This window comes from Mucor mucedo (genome assembly GCF_025094135.1).
Source record: "Mucor mucedo strain NRRL 3635 chromosome Unknown EV154scaffold_23, whole genome shotgun sequence".
Taxonomy (NCBI): domain Eukaryota; kingdom Fungi; phylum Mucoromycota; class Mucoromycetes; order Mucorales; family Mucoraceae; genus Mucor; species Mucor mucedo.
Window position 1 is genome coordinate 71,492 of NW_026252307.1, and position 22,296 is coordinate 93,787.

General features: G+C 35.3%; 7 protein-coding genes across 7 annotated transcripts; 3 read left to right on the plus strand and 4 right to left on the minus strand.

Annotated features, from left to right (window-relative positions):
• Positions 1 to 605: 605 nt before the first annotated feature.
• EV154DRAFT_500977 (PPP4R2-domain-containing protein) lies at positions 606 to 1,462 on the plus strand. The gene is made up of 3 exons (XM_051600644.1): positions 606 to 890; positions 946 to 1,046; positions 1,113 to 1,462. The coding sequence occupies exons 1-3, from the start codon at positions 663 to 665 to the stop codon at positions 1,312 to 1,314; spliced, it is 531 nt and encodes a 176-aa protein (XP_051460025.1). The 5' UTR covers positions 606 to 662; the 3' UTR covers positions 1,315 to 1,462.
• An 813-nt stretch (positions 1,463 to 2,275) lies between these two features.
• EV154DRAFT_582325 (uncharacterized protein) lies at positions 2,276 to 3,656 on the plus strand (the record flags this gene model as incomplete). The annotated part of the gene is made up of 3 exons (XM_051606675.1): positions 2,276 to 2,753; positions 2,841 to 3,237; positions 3,415 to 3,656. Coding segments are annotated over 3 exons (1,117 nt in total), but the record flags the coding sequence as incomplete, so codon positions are not given.
• Positions 3,657 to 6,566: 2,910 nt separating this feature from the next.
• EV154DRAFT_500985 (uncharacterized protein) lies at positions 6,567 to 8,781 on the minus strand. Its single transcript, XM_051600645.1, has 9 exons — positions 8,628 to 8,781; positions 8,221 to 8,575; positions 8,106 to 8,168; positions 7,929 to 8,052; positions 7,616 to 7,865; positions 7,483 to 7,542; positions 7,318 to 7,422; positions 6,994 to 7,247; positions 6,567 to 6,915 (listed from the first exon to the last, which is right to left on the minus strand). Exons 1-9 carry the CDS (start codon positions 8,722 to 8,724, stop codon positions 6,589 to 6,591), a joined length of 1,635 nt encoding a protein of 544 aa, XP_051460027.1. The 5' UTR covers positions 8,725 to 8,781; the 3' UTR covers positions 6,567 to 6,588.
• A 517-nt stretch (positions 8,782 to 9,298) lies between these two features.
• Positions 9,299 to 11,886, minus strand: EV154DRAFT_549735 (uncharacterized protein; the record flags this gene model as incomplete). Its single annotated transcript, XM_051604885.1, has 11 exons — positions 9,299 to 9,366; positions 9,423 to 9,873; positions 9,937 to 10,124; positions 10,197 to 10,301; positions 10,362 to 10,421; positions 10,505 to 10,754; positions 10,817 to 10,952; positions 11,007 to 11,069; positions 11,127 to 11,481; positions 11,537 to 11,627; positions 11,809 to 11,886. 10 exons carry the CDS (start codon positions 11,884 to 11,886, stop codon positions 9,430 to 9,432), a joined length of 1,770 nt encoding a protein of 589 aa, XP_051460028.1. The 3' UTR covers positions 9,299 to 9,366; positions 9,423 to 9,429.
• Positions 11,887 to 13,883: 1,997 nt separating this feature from the next.
• On the plus strand, positions 13,884 to 14,507 carry EV154DRAFT_500991 (uncharacterized protein). Its single transcript, XM_051600646.1, has 2 exons — positions 13,884 to 14,171; positions 14,238 to 14,507. The coding sequence occupies exons 1-2, from the start codon at positions 14,037 to 14,039 to the stop codon at positions 14,439 to 14,441; spliced, it is 339 nt and encodes a 112-aa protein (XP_051460029.1). The 5' UTR covers positions 13,884 to 14,036; the 3' UTR covers positions 14,442 to 14,507.
• A 628-nt stretch (positions 14,508 to 15,135) lies between these two features.
• On the minus strand, positions 15,136 to 16,843 carry EV154DRAFT_416596 (uncharacterized protein; the record flags this gene model as incomplete). The annotated part of the gene is made up of 4 exons (XM_051595746.1): positions 15,136 to 15,515; positions 15,582 to 16,071; positions 16,217 to 16,610; positions 16,794 to 16,843. The coding sequence occupies 4 exons, from the start codon at positions 16,841 to 16,843 to the stop codon at positions 15,136 to 15,138; spliced, it is 1,314 nt and encodes a 437-aa protein (XP_051460030.1).
• Positions 16,844 to 19,972: 3,129 nt separating this feature from the next.
• Positions 19,973 to 21,625, minus strand: EV154DRAFT_542732 (t-SNARE). Its single transcript, XM_051604537.1, has 6 exons — positions 21,523 to 21,625; positions 21,324 to 21,465; positions 21,172 to 21,268; positions 20,959 to 21,107; positions 20,660 to 20,886; positions 19,973 to 20,600 (listed from the first exon to the last, which is right to left on the minus strand). Exons 1-6 carry the CDS (start codon positions 21,590 to 21,592, stop codon positions 20,428 to 20,430), a joined length of 858 nt encoding a protein of 285 aa, XP_051460031.1. The 5' UTR covers positions 21,593 to 21,625; the 3' UTR covers positions 19,973 to 20,427.
• Between the last annotated feature and the right edge of the window lie 671 nt (positions 21,626 to 22,296).

Below are 22,296 nucleotides of genomic sequence, written 5' to 3' on the forward strand. Positions count from 1 at the left end.
ATCGTTGTAAGTTGCTTTTATTTAAGCGAACTTACTACCGGAATGAAGGGTCTGCATATCCATTATAAAAGTATGCATAGCAATTAGTCGCACAGATAATTCTTGATGATATACACAGGTTAATAAACATGGATACCGGAGATCCCTAGTTCAAGTATTGTAATTCTTATTGACAGACTATTCAATCAGTAGATTTCTTCAGTATTTGCTGATTAATTTAATTCTCGATGTGATATATATATTACACGATTTTTTTATCTCTGATGCTACCCAGATTCTTAGGAGATTACTAGCGTTGTTAAAACAATCTAGTCTTCATCATTTGTTTGGCTAATTCAATGCTCTATATCCGTACACGTTAATTCTATGGCCAGATTGTTCTCATTTGCAAAGAATTTGTGTCTACAGACACTTTTATGCTTTGTAATTGGAATTCAGTTTCCTTGATAAGCTAATATTAGAGACTCCAGGTAGCTAGAGTAAATGTCTATCCAAATTTTAAGCTCAAAAAAGGTCGGAAACTGCATTGGACTGGTTAATGTCTGAGATTAAATGATTTTAAAATCGCACTGAAAATCTATCGAGCGCGTGCGGCACGCGTGTGTTTGAGCTTATAAAATCGAACTATATATTTTTTCGACTCTTTTTTTTTGTAAAGCACAATGTCAAGCGAATTAAAGGACATTGTATTGGAAAAGGATGCGTTTGAAGAAACGGAAATAGCTGTGAGCGAAGAACAGCAACAACCCGATAGACCAGATTTAGTAGAGATTGGGACTTTCTTTGATTCGATAGCGATTCCTGATTCGTTAACCCATATTGCGGAAACCAACCAAATAAGTCAGCCTTGGGAAGAGTTAGCTAGATTGTTGGAGAGTTTACTGGATGAGGTAATAGAGAAAGAGAATAAGGAGGAGAAAAGGAGATGAGTTAATTATCGTACAGCAATTTACAGCCATGAAGGATAAAGTGCAAGACGAAGAGACGCAAAAGGTGATTGAGGGCTTATGCAGCAAGATTACACATCATGTTCATGAACATGCAAAGTGAGTTGGGAATGATTAGAAGACAAAAAAAAAAAAAAAAAAAGCACGACTAAAAGATTAGAAAAGTTGCCCTTTCACGATCCAACGTCTATGTGAACTAATCATCCAGCCCAAGAAATACTATAAAATGTACATCAAGTATTTACGTGCAGTGGACAAGGTACTTTCTGTGACGTCGTATTGGCAGGATTTCCCTAGCACGGAAGAGAAAGATGGAGCAACGTTTGGCGTAGAATTAGAGGCACATTCATTTAAAGATGCAACTTGATTAAAATAAAGTATATATACATACATGTATTTCGCTTTGATTAAAATGACAGCATTATTTGGGTAGATCTGTCATGCAATTCCAAAAAAAGCCGATAACAAAAGGGCATAAAAACACGTTTTTTTCGGTTTTGTTGTCTAAAAACTTATTGTGCTCGATTCGAAAATTAAGGGAACGCCACTCTTGTTTGTTTATTTAAAGAAGGGCATTCTTACAATTTAGGGAATGGTAAATATTATTGCAACTCACTTCCGTGCACTGCATCCTATTATTATTTTGTAATCATGAAAAAGTCCAACTATATCTTTTTGTATAAATAAAATAATAATTATGTACAAGTCGTAAAAAAAAACACTTAACATCTACCATGCATCGAAATCCCTTAATAGGTTTAATTAAAAAAACCCCATTCTTTTTATAACACTTTTTTATTATTATCTTGTGCTTGTTAATCACCCAGATACCCGGATATAGTGTAGTAGGAAAAAGAACATTTGAAGGAGAACATCTTTTTCTTTCTCTCTCTTTTTTAGAAGAAAAAAAAACCCACCATACAGATATATCAAAAAAAAAAAAAAAAAAAAAAAAAAAAAATCAAGTATTCTTTTAAATAAGTTGGCTGTAAATATAATTACTCATCCCGTTTTTAAACATATAAAGTATAACCTTGTGCTATACACTACTTGTCATATACTTACTCCTCTTTTACAAAGTGGTAATCCCCTTATATTTTCTTGTATTATGCTTGGCCCGTGCGGCTGCATGAATTATAATAATAATAACAAAAAAAAAAAAAAAGAAAAAAAAAAAAAGAGTTCCGATCAATCAATCCATTCCTCCATATTCACCGCTTGAACAGTTGATACTGCATTTCTCAACTTGGACCCCTTTTTTTTTTCTTGAAAAAAAGGATAAAAAGAGAGATAAATACCTTCTTTTCATTTTACCAAACTATAATAAAAATGAATTCTACCGTTGCATTATACCCTCATCATCCTTACGCAGGATATCGTTTTGAAAGTAACAATACCCGATTCTATTCTCATCATCATCACCAACAGCAACAACAACAACAACAGCAAAATAGTCCACCCGATGAAACATTTGATGACGAGGACCAAATTCCTTCTGTCGATGAATTTCGTGCCATCATTGATGATTATCTCAATAACCTCAGTCCCAAAAAGAGAGATAAAGCCCTTGTAGATCAAACTCGCTATGTTCTTATCCAACAAGTCTTACGAGATCCAAGAAATACCGCAATATCAACCGCTCAATTTCGTTTCTGGGTAAAGAAAATGTTTCAACTTCAACCTGGAACAACAGACTTGGTCTGTCATGACAATAAACCCGTTGCTATGAAGGAACAAATTTACGACATTCTTGTAAAAGCACACAGAGAAGCTCATCATGGAGGCAGAGATAAGACTTCAGCCTTGGTAAATATAAATACATTTGTGTATACATACTATTTTTTTTTTTTTTTTTTTTTTTTTACTAATCTCTCCTATTATTATTAATTTCAGGTACGAAGAAGATTCTCTTGGATTCCTAAAGAATTGGTAGCCAGATTCGTACGTCATTGTCCATTCTGTATCACTCGTCGAAATAGCGGCCATAGCCCCAGCACATTGTTATTAAAGAACTCTAGTCCACGTTCTAGATATTCTAGACACGGCTGCTCATTTGACTCTACCGGTGCACCTACCATCTGCACACCTTCCTCATTAAAAGAAGAGTCTGACCTGTCCTCAGGTCCTCCTTCATCTGACAGTGGTTATGAAGCAACGCCAAACTATGTGACCATGTCTTCTAGCCCTTCACCCAGAAGGCCGTATTTTAGTTCCATGTATGATCGAGACGACAATGATTTTTTGGAATGCCATTATGAACCTTCTTTCAATATCAATTCAACTTTCCGAAGTAACAATGAACAACGAAATATGCATCCATTAAATCATTCACAACAACAACAGCAACAACAACAACAACAACAATCACATCAACAACAGCAACAACATCAACAACAGCAACATCCACAACCACAATCACCGTTATTCTATAGTCAAAATTATTCTGGATATCCATTTTACAGTACAGGATATTACCCTAATGCACTAGGAATCACACCATGTGGAGAAACAAATAATACGACATCACCCACAAGTGCAGCCACCAGTACAGCATCTTCTGCCGCTGCCGCAGCAGCAGCAGCAGCCGCAGTGGCATTAATGCGATCTCCTAATACCGACTTGCTATCTCATACACAAGAACAATACAGTGCACCTTATGTGTCTAATTATTCATCTATGCCGGAGAATGCATATGGAGCCGATATCTAGTCTGCCGAAAAATTCCTTTTGTGTTTGTTTTTATTATTATTATAATTTCCCTCCGAATTTAATTAAAAGGAAATTACAACACGCACTCACATACACATATATACACGCACTCGCACAAACTCAACAAACTTTAACCCTTACATATGCCCCCTCCCTCTCTCCCCCTCTCACATACAAAACACACACATACTTTATAAGATGTATATTTTTTTGCTTTCCCTTATGCTCTTTTTTGTTTTTTTAATACATATATACTATTTCCCGAAATTATTGGCGAACAAAAAAAAAAAAAAAAAATTAGGCTCAAAAAATAAATAAAAAAATTGGCGGAAACAAAATATCAGCCATTGCTAATTTATAATTATGGGGTGTGTCTGCAAATTATCATTGTAATTTTCCTATATTTTAAGCCTTTAGAATACAGATACTGGCATATGTTAATTCGTAATTGCGTCAATGAGGGTATCAATTTGCGCTAGTGTTTATTCTATATCTTTCCTATTGCTTCTGCTGTCAGTGTATTATGTAATAAACTTAAGAACTCATTTCAATAATCTAAATAGATTTTCCCGTATCTGTAATGATATAGCGCTAGTATGGATTTAGATAAATAAAAGGGATAATATTGGTTATGTTTAACTAATTCTGATAGTGAGCACCAGACTTTAAATAGTCAACTTGGGTTATTATGTATTAAATTAGTATTTAAGAGTGGCATTGTATTACGATACAGGATGAGTCAATTAAATTCAAATTGTGTACTATACATTGAAGGACAAGCAAATAGTATATAGTTACTTCTTAGATGTAAATGTAAATAGTTCCTCAGCGGGTGTCTGCAAGAAGATGTTATGATCGTAAAAATACAAATTATAAAACATAGCAATATAAAGAAGACGGAATACAATTTAATATCAATCACAAGATAAATTCCAAAATTAGGTGAAGACAAAACCAAAGAACATTTATCATTGAAAAATAGGGGGGAATGGTTCTGTCAGGTGTAACAATCAGACGTAATATTATTGGCTAGAACAATACTTAGAACAGATAATGGACCACTACTCGCCACCTCTCTTAATATGGTAAATTTGGCATTATATTCTTAATGTACTAAATCTCGTTGTTGAATAACTGGTGTAGGCCTGGTGTCTTTCTTTAGTACCTCGTCTAAGATGTAACCGAAACAATCTTCTTTATAGCTGTCATCTTTATATTCTAATAAAATTGCTCTAAAGTTTAACTCATATGATAAACTTTTGTATCTTTATTGATAACTTACAAGATATTTAACCTTCAACTTTACTTAAAAACTTCCTGTATCTATGATTTATAGAGTTTTTACCAAGAGTATTGGCATTTTGTAAACTTTGTGAACGGTTAAAAACTGTTTCGAGGTTAGGAAGTGATAGATAGGAGTTTTGTATCTGGTGGATATTAATGTTGGCGTATAAAAATCTGCATATTCTGTACCAAAAGAGACAATTAAAAATACGGTTAGTGACATATTCCACATTTTCCAAGTGACCAAGCTTCCCGCAAGATGTGCAGGCTGGAGAAAATGTTAGTAAAGATGAATAAGCGTTTTGTCGCTTTCTTTTCTTCTTACAGCTTTTACCCGTTTCTCCTCTACAGCATATTTTCCTTTTATACTTGAAAAATAACCCATATAAAAACTATGTAACTCCTCGTTGCCGGGAAAGACACGTATTTCCTTGCTCCACTTCTGCAAGTTTTAATTTTCATTTGTCAAGAATCAGTTATATTGCCAAAGGATGATATAGAAGGACGCATTTTTTTTTTTTTTTTTTTTTTTTTGACAACATCAAGGAAAAAGAAAGAGACGTTTTGCATGTAGTCTTGTACAATTTTCTTTCACGTTTTCTGATCGAGATATTAGTAGATAAAGCACTTTTATTACACACAAAGGTTCCATAATAAAATATAAAACTAACCACTAGACATTTTACATAGTTGTTACAACTTAGAGCAGAGTATGATTAATTTTGTATCGGTGTGGTGATTTAATACTTTGGCTCGTTGCGAGCAGTTTTTGCGAGCAAACGCTGATCAGACCTGTCTTTAAAAAAACATCAAAACTATTTTTCAAACATCCTTGATGATTTAAAACCTGTAGTCATTTAGGGTTAGAACATAGAGGTCTTTGCCTACCTATTTACTTTCTCAAAAAAAATACAAAGAATTTTCAATTGGGCTTAAACTAGGACCTTGAGCTGGCGAGTACAAAAGGATTTGATTTATCGACCTTTCTTTTCCATCACTTAGTTAATCAACCAGTTTCTTAGATAGAGTTTTGATGTTAAATAGTTAATTATTTTTATTAAGAACATTACTCAAAAACCAGGTTAAAAAATCCTTTGAAATTGTAAAAAAACAAAACAAAGAAGCCCCGAAGAATTATCAGGAATAACAAGAGTTCATTTTTCAAAAAATGCCTTCGTTTCCCCTGGATAAATTCAAACTGAAATAGTAAGATACCGACATTCGGGATAGGGAACAATGTACATCCAAATTCGGATAAAAAGAACATGTTAAATATAAAAGTTATTTTTCCTTAAGTACAAAACTAGCAATTATTCACGTGGGACATGAACACAGAAAATGTTCTGATTATTAAAAAGCTAAAAAGATGATACTCGAATGGCCAAAACATAGTTAGTCGACAAAAAATCATTTTCGGAGGGTACAAGACTTAAATAACTCAGCCCACCTTTATTGTATACAAGAAATCGTCCATGTACTTAGTTAATAGCGCTTTATTAATACTATTTAACCCAATGTTTGTAACATAGCGCATTTTATTCGGTTGCAAATAAGTATTAATGTGAACATGTTATCATGCAATTCCCATTAACAACAGGCTTTATACAATGTAAACGTTTTTGATCTGTGACTTTCTTGAAATTTAAACTCATAATTTATTTGGCTTTTGCAATTGATCTATGTCCACTTCATTGACTTTATCGTGGTCAATAGCATCAGGATTTTGTATTGTCGGCTTATCTTGTGATAAAATTGGCCCCGAAGAAGATACTTGTGTAATTTCATTTGAAGATATATCATCTGGTACTTGAGATAAGTATTTAAAATGCCCTTCGGGATATTTTGTAGGAGGATTTGCATATTCATTTTCGATTTTTTCCCAATCAACCTCCATTAAAGACTCCTCTTTTTCTGTTGTCTTGTTTTTTTTCTTTTTGATTATGTAGAGAATTATAAAGGCAATGAGTGATATACCCTAAGATGAAAGCAAAAAAAAAAAAAAAAAATTAACACGATAAACATTTAATAAAAATCCGGAATATGTAATATATACCGCAACTGAAACTCCAACAGCAATGCCTATAATAGCGCTAGTAGTCAAACCTCTTCCTGTATCACCAGTGTTAGTATTTGTGCTAGTTTCTGTTGCTGTATCTGTTGGCAAGATATTAGAAGGATCATTTAGCTTATTGATTAAAGTGATATTTAAAGGGTTTGTCACATTAAGTATGAGTATATTTTCAGCTAATTTAAATTCGGTTTCTATGCCAAATACTATAAATAATGTGCTGTTGGTTATGGTGACAGCTAAACAAGAAATGTATATAAAGAGCGTAAGTCATATACTTTCTATATGTATATCACTTGTTTGTTGAACCTGAGTGTCTGCTTCTGGCCAAAATTACACCTTTTGTTACCGGAATCGATTGCTGAGTCCATTTATAAGTGTCAAGATCCAAAATATAGCAATAATCTAGTAGAGCTATTTTTAATCTATATACATTAGTTAAATAATTACAAGTGAAGGATGTATCTTCATTACGCCTATCTGAGTCGTCATTTTGTCCGCCATATATGAGAACATGTCTTTGATTTGGTCCCACTAATTTGGGATTAGATGTCGAAAAACTTTAATTCTATTACTATCAGTGACTTTGTATTTTAGTTATTCTCACCCACTGTAGCTGTATGCCCAAATCGTTGAGATGGTGGCTGTCCATTTAAACGTTTTTCCGCCCAATTATTTGTTGTAAAGTTAAACATGTTAACCCTGTCAAACGTAAATGCTGTTTTACGACTGTATCCAGGATCGTAGTATGAGCCGCCAAAAAAATAAATATTGTTAAATCTATCGTCAAAAATTGCTGCTTGGCGGTAAGGAAAAGTGCTTGGTCTGCCGCTTTCTAGTTCGTAAGGTAGCCAAGGCTATTATAACAGTACGTTAATTGATAAATAGTTAAACCTGGTCATCTCAATAAAATATCATACATTGCTTGTGTTTCTAATGTCTACAACTTCTAGATCTGTATAACCGATAAGCCGTGCTTCCAGTCTGTCGTCTATATATTTTGGTATGTCTTTGCCTAACCATGTATAACTATTATTGTATTCCCTAATATGATTATTTTAGTGCAAATCATCCCAACATTCACTTAACAAACCTACGTTTCTATGCCCCCGTGAACCATAAGCCCGTATTTAGGGACATATACTGAAGCTGCATCCGAACTGAATATTATGCTTCAGTTTTAAAATCTTTTGTGATGTAATTATAACTCACATTTGTCTATATCCAAAAGGAGGATCTTCATAATTTTGGTATGTGCTCCAAGTCATAGTTTCGCAGTTAAAAGATAGAGCTTGAGGAACGCCTGATGAATTTCCATAAATATCGCCACCAACTATTAATAGTGTTTTTCCATCAGAGAGCCCCGCTGATTGTGGATTGTATCTTGGTTGTATGTTTTGTGTTTTTGTGTCCGTGTTGAGCTTTACCCATTTATTTGATAACCCTTCTGGTTGTTCTGCAATAAATGTTGTAAGATCAAGCATAAACATTGTATTTGAAGGGATACTTGTCGAAATGTCTTCAGCACCCCCAAAACAAAATATTTTATTGACCAAGTAACCACATGCTAAATATCAAATGAGTGTTATAGAATTTTTATATGCTAGGTTGTAGCTTACATGCACCGAATCTAGGAGTATCAGAAGCGTCTTGCGCCACCACAAAGCTGGTACTTATAAAAAGCAAAAGCCAATAATTTATTTTAAGTTGTTTCATTAAAAATAACCTTTCATAACTTTTAACAGTGTTTTCCTTTTAGTATTTATAGTAAAACCATAAAACAAGGTGTCACATGAAATGTAGGCGGTGGGAAGTGTACATAAACTAAGAAAACTCAAATTACAATCGATGGCTTAAAGTTTTTTAACCTATTTTTAGGTGTATTCGTTGACACAAAAACTTGAAAAATCAAATTTATTCAAGAAATAGATCCGATAGCTATAAAGACTAACTATAAACCCGACAAAACAAAAATGATGCTGGCATCACAAGATTTAGCAGACCAAAGTAGTGACACAGCTGCGGAACATGAGTTGTACAATGGCCGCACTATACTAAATGGAGTTTTCCATGTTTTTTCAGGAGAAAGTGGACAAAAAGCAACGAGATAAAGAAGTTTCGCTTATTACGTAAGGAAAAATTGTGATCTTTTCCCTACCTTACCTACCTTGTATTTGTAAGTTAGAACTGCTAAATCATATTTTGTCTCTCAGAGACTTTGGCTCATATAATTTTTACCCGGTACTCAAATTATTGAAAGGAATATTTCTTTATTTATTAGATAAATATTGAACGTTGCAAAAAACATGTGGGGGTGGAACACTTTGATTTACACAAGAGATTCTCTTAAGTGTATGCCTTGACACAAATCAGAACTAAATTTTATTGAAATAGTAATTTTTATAAATCCTTACCGAAATTTTATTCGATGTCAGGCTTCTGAATTTGTTCTCTTTCTGCAAATTTGAAACCAGGATTAGGTTCCTGATTTTTGTTCACAAAACTAATATCAGGCTTATGCACTTGATCTCTATTAGTAATGCCTATCTTAAAATTCTGTACCGGATCCCTTTCAACAGAATTCACTCTATTGCAATCAATAGCATCGGGTATTTTTAAATTCGTTTTGGGCAACAGTGGGCTTGAACAATTTGGCACGATTGTGGTTCCTGTGGTAGAAATAATATCTGGCACCTGGGGAATATAATTAAAATTACCTTCGGGAAGGTGTATATTAGGGTCTTCTGCGTATGTTTCCTGAATTTTATCCCAATCGACCTCCACGGGAGGCTCCTTTATCATCTTTTTCTTATTCTTTCTTTTTTTGCTTATACAGAAGACTATAACAGCCAATACCATCAATCCCTAGAACAAACGAACAATGAAACGTGTTAACACAAACATTAAATACATGGATGTGATACTTACTGCAGCCGAAACGCTGACACCAATGACAAAATGATCAATAGTAGGCAGTCTTGACGGTTGAACAAATTTGTTCATTAAAGTGATACTGGAAGGGTTTGTAACATTTAGTATGAATAACTTCTCGGCCAATTTAGTCTCGTTTTCAAAACCAAACAATATAAATAACATATCATTAGTTATAGTGACAGCTATATAGATAATTGTTTAACGAAAGTAATATTCTCTTTGCCCTTTGTCTTTATATAATCTGTGATTTATACCTGAATGCCGGCTTCTAGTCAGAACCTCACCGGCTGCTGCTGGAATTGTTTGGGGAGTCCATTGAAAAGAGTCAAGATCCAAAGTGTAACAGTAATCGGACAGAGCTATATAATAAATTAATGCATTAGACAGCTCATCTTAAATAAACAAATAATTTCTATTACGACGATTTGATTCCAGGCTCCTTCCACCGTATATAAGAACATTTCTTTGATTGGGACCAACTGATTAGGCAGTATAAATATACAAGTAAATACACTCATTACATTTTATATAACCAAAATGTTTTCTCTTTTAATATATTTACCCAATGTCGCCGTATGTCCGATCCTAGGAGATGGGCCCTGTCCATTTAATATTTGGTTTCCCCAGCTTTGACTCGTGAAGTTGAATGTTACCACAGTGTCAAAGGTAAATCCAATTCTTTGGAAACTTGTAAACCCAGAATATTGACCCCCGAAGAAAAAAATAATGTTATTTTTTGCATCGAAAATTGCTGCTTGGCGACAAGGAAACATTTTTGGAGCATTATACTCAGTAATATGCGGTCTCCATGGCTATCAAAACCAGTTTGTCAGTCTACATAAAAATCTTTTGTTACTCTAATGAAGTAACATACATCTTTTTTGTTTCTAATGTCTAGTATTTCTAGTTTTGTATAACCGATAAATCTTTGGCTCATATAATTGTCGGGTATATAGTTCGTTGTGTTCACACCAGGATAAGTAAAGTTATCCTTGAAAAGTCCCAACCCTCTATTTAAGTGAGCTTTAGTATCAAGCAAAAATAAAAGCATCAAACAACATTACGATTCTATGCCTCCATAAAGCACAAACCCGTGTTCAGGAACATATACAAAGGCTGCTTCGCCACTAAAATACTGTATATTAGTTTCAAATATTATGTGAGTTCAAAAGGGTATGACGCACATTGCTCTATTATTAAATGGTCTATTAATAATGGGATCGTTAAAAGATTTATAATGTTCCCAAGTTAAAGATTCGCCATTGAAGGCCAATGTTTGAGGGGTACTGAAGTAAGTACCGCTAACTATTAACAAAGTCTTTCCATCTGGTAGTGATGTAAACTGAGGGTTTTCACTTCCCAGTCCAAACGCTTTCGTAGGAAGTACTGCCCATTTAGTTACTAACTCATCCGTAGTTACACCATCATACAGTCTAATATCAAGTACATGATATGAATCGTAACTGGGATAACGATATTCCGAAGACTCATTAAGAGTAACTCCAAAACAAAATATCTTTTTTGCCAGATAACCACATGCTAATCATAAAAAGAGCTCTTTATTAAATTCGAAACCAAACAATATATGACTTACATGGAGCGGATCCAGTATTATCGATATCGTTTTTTGCAATTACATAGTTTGCAGCAGTTAACAGTAAAATACAAAATTCTATAATAGGTTTCTTCATAAACAATAAATTTTCAAACTTGAAATATTAATTCTTTCTTCTCAATACTTATAGTACTTGGTAAAATTATGGTGCCACATGTACACTAAAAAAAAAGAAGGGGAATGAAATATCGGCTACAGCCTTGTTGTGGTTACCAAGCTAACTTAATAAAGATGACCCTTTTTAGTCGTACATTTGAAGGCGTAAATTTTGAGAACCAGGTCATGTTCAAGTAATAGGACTTAGAATAATACGTATACATATAAGCCATGTCACACGTTGAAATAAAAATCTCAAAATAGAATTCTAACTAAAAAAGCGGACTATACTTGTACGGAAGTCATGCTCTCAGGTAGAAAAAAAAGGGGGGGGGGGGGTATTGGAAACGCTGAAATTTTTTTTTTGCCACTTTTCTCTATCATGAGTCGTGCATATGAGGATAAAGCCGGGATTTGTATTTATCTCCCATCTTATAATCTCACGACACATGCTATTTTGTAACCAAGCTGGAATAAAAATAAATAGATTATATTGGATGTATTTCGGGTCAAACTTTACGTCAAATATTCTACTGAACAAAATCTTTTAAATACTCTTAAGTTTTCTATACATATTGCAATTAATAGTTTATTTCACATAAAAGCAAAAGAGAGAGGGGATAATTGAGGACATTTTTGTATTTTTAATGAAAGAGTTCTTTTTTATTACTTGTTTGCTAGAAGTGTTTTTAAATTAACAGCTCGTAGATGCTGCCAGTTGCTTTACCTAGAGAATGCAATGATTTTTTTAATATAATTCTCTTCATCTCGGCTTGTCGAACACAAGCTTCAATGGTGATGCCTTTCGTAATTGCATGCTTTTCCAGACCATTAATAATTCTCATGCGACGGTAATGAAAATTCTTGTCGTGAGGAAGAAACCAGTTGGGGTGGTTTGAGTTTAAGCTCTTGATGGAATGTCTACCACGTAAACCAACAGAGTACTCTATCCAGAGGTCCGTAATGGTCGCTACATCTCTACTCCATGCAAGACTAAATTTGACATTCGGTTCCAATGATTCCCGTTTCTGTGGATAAGTGTTATTGTTCATTACTGTATCACCAGTAAACACGGGATCAACACTCATTGGTGATGAAAGATCAGAACCAGTTACTGCTGTTGAAACATCAGCAGTAACTCTGACATTTATCATACCGTTATTAAGGTCTGACAGTTGCTTCAAAATTTGCTCATTTTGAAGCTTCAAAGTTCTAATCATTTCTTGCTGTGCTTTGAACCCGTCTTCGACCACTTTTGGCAACAATGGAAAGGCTTGCTTCAGAATAAGATCATATAGTGTATTTTCTTCGCTCATAGCTCTTTCAAGATCACTACATTCAATACAAAAGCAAAATTTAATTAGTGATTTTATTAATACCATATAAAAAATGACAAACCTTTTAAATTGTAAAAACAAAGGATCTTGGAATAAGCAATGTTTGAATACACGGTGGTGCGGAAAATCATCAATCATCAACGAGGCATCTTGCAAAAAAGTTATTCTCATGGTCTTTAGGAGCTGCAAGAAACCACGAGCGACAGCATTATCCGCAATGGCACCAGAACTCAATCTATCCATCCATTCATCAACTTGAGGAAAAACCTTGGCTTGAAGTTCGGCAGGAGGTTCGAGGGCACTTCTTCGCAAGAAAAATGTACCCTGTTGTGTGCCATAACCACCCAGATGACGCATGGCTTGGCGAGGGAGATCGGTAAAATAAGAACCGCTCATCTACCAAATCGCCTTATCAGTGATTCATCAACACCGAGATCACATAGGCGAGCGCCAGCACCATGAGCCATATGGGCGACCTTAGAAGAACCAATGTTACAGGCCTTAAGTGCCTTATCCATGGCAATTTGATGAGCAGCGTAAGACCATTCTTTCGTGTCGTCGGCCCTCGTCTGCAACAACTTGGTGAAATACCAGTTTTCGGATTTGGTGAAATCGGGAAATGGCTTGCAATCCACATGGAACATTGAGAAAAAATACATGGCAGTTACCATGAATGGACAGATCCGGATATCTACATGTCGAATACACGCGCCAATATCTAATCGACCAGACTCATTGGTCTTGCCATTTCTCATCGCTAGAATCAAAGCTGGGCAAAAACGGGTATGTCCTTCTTGTTCCAGATGAACAACTTGAAGATCAGGCAGCTCAGCAGCTCTTGCTGATTCACCACGAAGAAAACAGAACTGCGACAAAATAAAAGCAGTGCAGTTGCGAAGATCATGGAACGTATTTTTACCAATATAATAGTAAGAAAGGCTGGCAATTTCATCAGTAGTAGTGTAGCTATCTAATTCGTCAACTCTACCCGCATTTTCTTCTCTCAGTCTACATGTCTTAAGGATAGCAATACAAGCTGATCTTGGATGAGGATGATCATTTGTTTTCTGAGATACTTGAGTTTGATAGTAGTGAGTAATAGCAGCAACATATTCGTAGATGGTTGCCAATTGGATCACTCTGTCCTCTTGGTTACTGCGTCTGCTTACACGATTGATAACCTAAAGTTTTTACACAAGTTTCAATGTAAGTCGTTTTTGCATGATATTATAAACAACTGCACATACCATAGTTTTGAGAAACAAATGAAGCTTGTCGCCTGTAACTGTAAAGCGTTGCTCAATAGAGGAATGTCTATAGACATCGTCGCACCATACTTGAAACTCTTTGATCTTAGGGCTGTATGCTTCAGGGGAGTTATCCTCATTTTCAAGCATAGTTTCTTCCATGGCTTGTATCTCAACCATTTCGGTGCTCTGATCTGTAGATGAGGACGTAGCAGTCACATGATCATGAATATACATAGGATCGTTTACGGGTAGAAAATTGGACATAGGATATGCAAAAATTGTATTTTGTTAAAAAAAGTAATCAAAACAACACCAATTTTTCAAAAAAAGAATACCTACCGGGCGAATTAAAGAGGCGCCGAATGGCTTCATCCAGTGAATCAATTGGGTATCTGGTAAGTACAAAAAAATGGAAACAAATTATAGATACTCAAATTAGAAAAGATATTATATGCAAGAGGACTTTGATTAAATGATAGTATATAAGCATGTGTCGAAAAGTTTCTAGGAACCAAAAAAACCCCTTTTATTTAGGACCACGAAAACACAAGAAAAAATTTCTTTGTGTTGAGTAGTGCTTTAAATAAGTTTCTCACTGTCGATTGAATTACACGTACTACAGAGTATTGTCGTTCTGTCTTTTGCTTTATTATCAACCTTGTAAAAAAAGAATTGGAAACCTTTTTGATTATTTTGACATCGGTAAACTTGCTCCTCGTATACTATTGGATTTCTTGTAATCGTTACAAATGGATACCTCCCATTATCAAATCAGTTATTGATAGACATTATGGACAGCCATCTATCTGACCCCAGGTTATACCTAAAAACACCCCGGTATTCACTGATGCATACACTGTGAACAATAATACATAAAAAAAACAGGAAAATGTTTTTATTTCAATTCGAAATGACTAATACAATTAATGATCCAAATGGGGTCCCGTACTTGATAACCCTTTTCTAACCAATGTAACTTCTTTCGAGTTATTTGTTTGCTGTAAATAACGATGGCTTGTTTGGTAGGATCCTCACTGGCAGCTGGTTTACGAGACTCTACATTACCTCCCCCATCACGCAGCAAGCGCGATAAATCTTTCTTGTTATGGGTTTCAGAAAACTCACCGGCAAAATAAAAATTCATGCCTTGAAATAATGGATTCCTTCGCTTTCGGGCCTTTTCTGGTGCATGTGTGATTCCGCTTTTAGCATCGCCTTGGATTTCATACCCTATTTCTCCTAACCATCTCTTCGCCTTCATACTATCCAGTAGCCCTATGTACATATGTGTGTTAATAGCAGATTTTATAAAAAATATTTCCATGTTATTTAGCACTTTACATTGCGGTGTGACGATCCATTTGCCTGTCACCACACCATCCAGGTACTTTAAGGTACGATGACATTGCTTCTTTTTATCCACACTGGCAATCACATGAGTTGTCTTTTCCATATCCTTTAACTCTGTTCCTACGTGAATATGTAATTTTGATTCGGCCACATGCTTCAATTGCTCTTCCATCAATCCCATTTCTTTTTCTGTTACGCCCGTAAAGATGATGTGCACTTCCTTGTCGTTTTCATTAGAAGATCCTGCTGCAGCAGCTAATGTGGCACTGTCTAAAGAACGATCTGCCATGGTACTCGGCTCGATAGTGGGTACGACTGAATTATCTTGTAGCCCACGAGTGGATCTCCCTTTTCGCTTGCTTGGTGTTACTACCACTTGAACATGACGATTCTTGAAATTTTTACACACACCACAAGTTTGAACACAAGCCTGGTTCTGGAACTCGCATTCAGGACATTGCCATGTCTCGCCTGTTGTTTCCTATATACATTATTAAGTGGGGAGCTTTTACAATAGTTTTATTATTATTTACCGTTTCCTCAGGATCTTGTGGCGTTGGTGGCGGTGTCACAGCCACTTGATCGGACTCTGCTGCTGATGGTGAAGTCGCTTGGATGGTCTCCACTGATGGCTGTGAAGGCGGTGGTACATACGGAGCACCCACTATGGAAGGTACGGCATCTGGAATATCCTCATCATCCGACATTTGCACATAAATTGGCTGTGGCTTCTTACGTGCAGGTCTTACTCTTTCCTCTCCTTCTTCTGCTGGCTTAAATTTTTTGGTGGCAGGTAAATCACGGTATTCGTCTTCCAAATCCCCCGAATCTTGAGTATCGGATAAGTCACGTTTTAAGGACTCTTCTAATGGCGTCAGTGTATGGTTGAGCAGGGCAGTTTTCAATTTACTGACATAACTGACGAGATTATCATGCATGGGATCCTTTAATAATTCTTCGGCTGGTAATCCACAAGTTGGGCAGGTTGGAATGACAATAAGTTTTTCTGAAATGCAATCGCTACGTGTAAAATAAAAAATCAGGAGTTAAAGAGCTGTTGTGTTCAAGCAAATGAATACTTTACAAGCAGAAACGGTGTCCACATTCTGCTACAATGCGAGTTTGTCGTAATGTGGATAAACTAAACCCCTTTCTGTTAGTCTTGTTAACTGTCATGTCTGTTTTAGAAACTAGGACGCTTACCAGATATCACACTTTAGGTATCGTTCAATTTTCAATAAGGAACTCAACATTGTGAAAGAAAAAAAAAAGAAAAAAGCGCGTAATTTGTAAAAATAGAAGTCGCGCGTAAAATTCAGACGCATTGTGGTCACACGAGGGACAAAAAAACTCGCGCAGGGTCAATGTTACGATCAGTGCGACAGCATAATAAGCATTGATAGATGTCTAACATATACGGGTTATAATTTCAGCTTTATTAATCGCACATAAGGGTAATAAAGAAGTATGCCGTTGACTCGTCCTATTACAATGTGTGCATAATGAGTTACATATCGGGATATGTGTATACGCAACAGGCCATAATTCATCGTGCCTCCCGTAGAATTTTAATTTGCATCCATTCTGAAACTAAGTTTTTTGATTAATACACCTACTAAATTTCCGCTTGCAATTATCATACAATTATGCAAGGACTTAAAAATGTTTGATGATACAAGGACTGTCAATCAGGACAGGTATAGAAGCAGTATGGAGTCCCTAAGAGGAATTCAGTTTTAAAATAGTCGACACCATTTTTTCTCGGGACATCAACCGGCCTTCAAAAATCCTTCCTAAGTATTCTGAGCGGTTCTGCCCATAAAAAAACTAAGCTTACTGTTTATGTATCATTTGCGTTTCAACCCTCTGCTTTCCACTCGATTGGGACAACTTTTAAGATCAACTGATTGCCAGCTTGATGAAATTGGGGGTTCTACTAATTTACACAATCTCCTATTTTGAAGAAGAATTTTTTACAAACATTCTCAATTACGCAATGTATTATTTGTTTGGGTAAATCCATAGCTTAACTCCCATCGAACGTATCAAATGGGGCAACATTTATAACGAAAATACTGCAGCATCTAATCTATACAAGTCTGGACTAACTTGGGAGAAGAAGAAAAAATAAAGTGAGGTATCGGTATCACATGTAAATGTCTGTCAATCCACTTCTACCCAGCTATTCTACAAAAAAAAAAAACTCCTAAAACCTTAACATTATACTCGGTATGAGCTGACCATTTCTTTTGAGTGTGCCGAAAAAAAAACAAGAATTCTTCCATTCTTGATTGTTGGAAATCAATGTCGGTTAATTGGAGTTCTGTTTCCGAAGATGTTATTATCCAACTCTCCTTACTAATGGTGATTTCTTTTGGAATGACTATTGTTGCATAAATAGAACCTGCCAGAACAATTAAGAAAAAGAAGGGATCATGTAAAAATAAATTAGATAAAAACTGACAGGCCGTATCAAAACATCAAGCTTAACTAAAAATAGTTTCATGTCTTGATTATCTTCTGATTTTCTCCTTTTTTACTCACTGCTCACACTACTTTTTTACTTGAAGAAAAAAGAATGTGTGCATGTCACATTTGTGATGCAGAGAAGAGCTATAGATTTGAATCCTATGCATTTATTTGCTGACATAGGATAGACAAAGATTTTATTATTCAGTTTCGTCCAGCTTTTATTTTTATGTATGTAACTGCACACAATGGATGAGTCTATGTCGGTATTACCAGTAGTACACAATCAGCCAAAGAATTCAAAAGCTAGTGGTCAATGCTTACACGCATACAATATACATTACTGAGAATATCCCCAAAATTATAAAAGATAGCCTGTACGTTAACCTTAAAAAAAGTGCTATTAAATAGTGCTGCACAAAAATTGTCCTAATCGGGATCTTTTTTTTTACTTGAGAGGACCGCACAAGCTACACAATTTTCTTTAATAAATGTCCCAATATGGAAATAAATCTGCTGGGCTAATAATAAAAGCGTGGAATGAAATGAAATGGCTATCAGGCAAGAAAAAAAAACTACAACCTATTTCATATCAATATATCTATTTTCTTACTTTATTTACTTAATTGAGGTATCAAAACCTCAATTTTATCACTTTTCTATATTCCTTCTTTCCCTGTGCTTGCAGATACAGCGTTTTAAATCAGCATTTATGGTAGGTTTCTTTTAGGTTTATCGTATACCATGCCACTACTGTTGGTCTGTTCGTCCTTTGTGTTTGGAATCTTCATATAAATACAGCAGCTTATGACTCCCTATTTAAGTTAAGGATTATAGCTCCCGATTAACAAGTATGTGTTATAAGATGTCACAGTTTTACACATCATCTTAAGTTTAAATTCGAGACATAATCGTAGAGAGAATGTTGTGTCATACTGATATTGTGTTTTTGAACAGAATAAATGATATTCACTGAAGTTTATATTATAATATAGTACATAATGTAACAATGAGACCAGTTAATTGTAATTATATTTTGTTTAATAAGAATAAATACGATAGTGTCTATGATCCTGGATATGTACATTGTCGCAGATGCTATTGGGGAACTACATAGACTCTCTTACTAACAATAAGCTTATAAACCTAATACAACGCGTCGTTGTAATTGCCTAATAATATATTCTCCAATGCAAACGTCTCCATCTCAACGATTCAAACAAAATAGAAAAAGAAAGAAAGAGATTTTCATCCTTCCGTAGGAATCAGTAAAATATTACTCGCACTAGAACTCTTCATCTCATAATAAACCTTTGCAACCCAACTTCTTTTTATCGTTTAGGGGGGGGGGGCGGTTTGGGAATATAAGTTAAACTATGCCTGCCTGCTGAACACGGCATAAGCTAGGATTGACTACTTATCCCTTGAGAAGTGACAGCCCGCTTATTTGTACATATATTTCTTCTTATAACACCAAAGCTCAACTCTTTACTTAAATTAAGCATCCAAGTTGCCTGCGAATTTATGCTCAACAAAGATACCATTCCTTAGATAATTTCAGATGTTAGCGATAATGTTGCTCGATCATCTTATGAAGGGTTTGCGTGCTAAGTTATACTTGACGTTTTAATAACTGCCATGAAGGCCGTCTTACCTCATAAACAATCATGTATACAGTACGACACCATTTTAAACATCACGATACTCGTTTCTTTAATTGTGCGATACCACAACTTTTTTTTTTCCGCGATATCATTTTAACAAAAGAAGATGTATATGTCATTTATTCGCAAAAATAGAGGTATTGTTTAGCTTAGATCAACAGTGATTTACATCCAATGATTTCTTCGAAATTGAGACCAATCCTTTTTTGACTGAAGGTTCAAATTGACAGTGGGTGAAGCACTAGTAGTGGCTTATAGATATCGCTTATGTAGAGATGGACTACCTACTCACATAGGTCCACTATTCTTTCAAAAAACAGTGTATGCTCTACATCATTTTGTCTGGTTGTATTTTGCCCGAAATGCCTATAGCTTATAATGAAACTCTAGGCTACAACTAGTTTATTTTGAATCAAAAATGATTTCTCATTATTTACCGGATACCACTCAACCAATCAAAAAAATTCCTGGGCACCAATTCAAAAGACATGTCATGTAAATGTCAATAGCTACTCTATTAAAGTATTTCCTCTCCGGAAAAGAGGAGGGGGGGGGATGATCCTTTATTGTTCCATATTCATGCAGTGTGTATGTGTGGCTTTTTTGCTGTTTACTCTTACAATAAACCTTAACGAAACATTTTCGGGAATAGCCCCCGACAAGTGCTGTGATGGGGTGATGAAACGGATAGTGTAAGGGTATGTTTATTTAGCAACTACAATGATCAAAGCAAGTACACAACCAACAATCGTGATGATTAATAATAAACAACACATGTTTTTTCTTGCTTTCTTTTGGTGACGATTGGCCGTTGTTAACTCGTCCGCAGCTTGCTTTGTGTTTTGTGAAATATTGAGAACATTACCGTAAATACTTTCTGTACATACAAAGAAAGGGTTAAAAAAGAATCGACATAAGACAAACAAAAGCACTTACGGATGCCACTTTCTTGTTCATTGACGAGCATACCGAGATCACGAAAGATTTCGTTGAGTTCGGTAATACCTTGTTCGATGCCTTGAATCTCTCCCTCACGTTCCGAAATCAATGTTTCGTTGTATTCAATCTCGTTATCCAAGGCCTCGATCTGGACCCGTCTTTGAGCAGTATCTGCTTGCAGTAGTTGTTGTTGCTCTTGCTGTACCTCATCCTCGCCCTCATCACTTGATAAAAACAGTTGTGTGTTAGTATCATACATATATAAAACTATATATCCTTTTATGTGTATATATTACGCTTGGGATTGAAGAGCAGCCGTGGTCGCCTTTTTCTTGTCAACATATTCTCGTTGCTTGGATACAGAGATTCTTTGAATATTTTGAAATTCAGCCAAAACCTTTTGGAAATCTTTAGATAACTTTTGCTGTTCAAGTTTTCTTTGACGCTATTTTAATAAATGTGTATAAGTTGATATGCTCGGGGCCTTCTCTAACAAAAGTATACATTACTGTCTTTTTCGGATCGGTGGTTGGATATTGGGATAATCCTTTAATATCAGCTGTAGTATCTTTAATCAGTTCTCTTGTGCCTTCTGTTACGTCATGTCTATATAAGAAAAGTGAATAAGAAGATATAAAAAAAGAGTATGTAGTCTATTTACAGCTTGTTTCGAATGTCAGTCGTATCTCTTGCTGTTCCCAAAAATCCAACGAGCCTTTCTATGCTGTTGATATTACCATTGATATGGAAGACTTGTTGAGCCACTCTTTGCGACAAGTTTTTATAGTCACTTTCTCCGCCATCTAAACTCATGAGTCAGCTTAATATTACAACATGCCTACTTTCATTAAGTATGTTACCTTGTTGTTGTGGTCTATTTCTTTGGGAGGTTGAAACTCCATACCCTTGCTCCAAGTCGTTAAAAGACATTTTTTACAAAAAGAGAGTGAAAGAGAGAGAAAGGAAAAATATTTACAAAAGAAGGATAATCTTTGTATCAGGTACAAAAAAAGTTTTTGTTACGTCAGTATGATTGGTTCTCCGGTGCTTTTTTTTTTTTTTTTTTTTTTGGTAGAAAAAGCGCTCATTATGACAGATTTCTTTTGGGTTCATCGCAAATGCTCCGAGAATTAAGGTTTCATTGTTTCTCTCTATGTGTGTAGGACATGAATCAACCCTTATTGTTTCTTGTGTAAATCCCACTTGAATTAAGTGTCTACAGAGAAAAGGGAGAGTTTACCCTTCCCAAACGAATCCTGCATATTCCATACATTCTTCCTTTTTGCAAGAGCTATGCCTCCGTTTAGATTTGGTAAAACTTATTTTTTTCATTATCAAATAGCTTATAGATGATCTTTCTACTGCCCATACCAAATAAGACAACCCCTTCTTTCAGCTCGATTATGCAATCTGGAGTTGATTTCACAAGAAAAACGCCAAGCATTTTATTTTCCCTGTTTATAAATTGTAACATGTATACAAAAGTATGTCTCTGTTTGGATATCATCTTTTTCTATACTCTATGCAATTAAATAATATGAATAGCCGGTTCTTCACTAAACGTGATATTGCAGCAATGACCTGGCTGTTGAATGCTCTAGTAAATCAGTTCAGAGCGTGATTGAGCATACCTC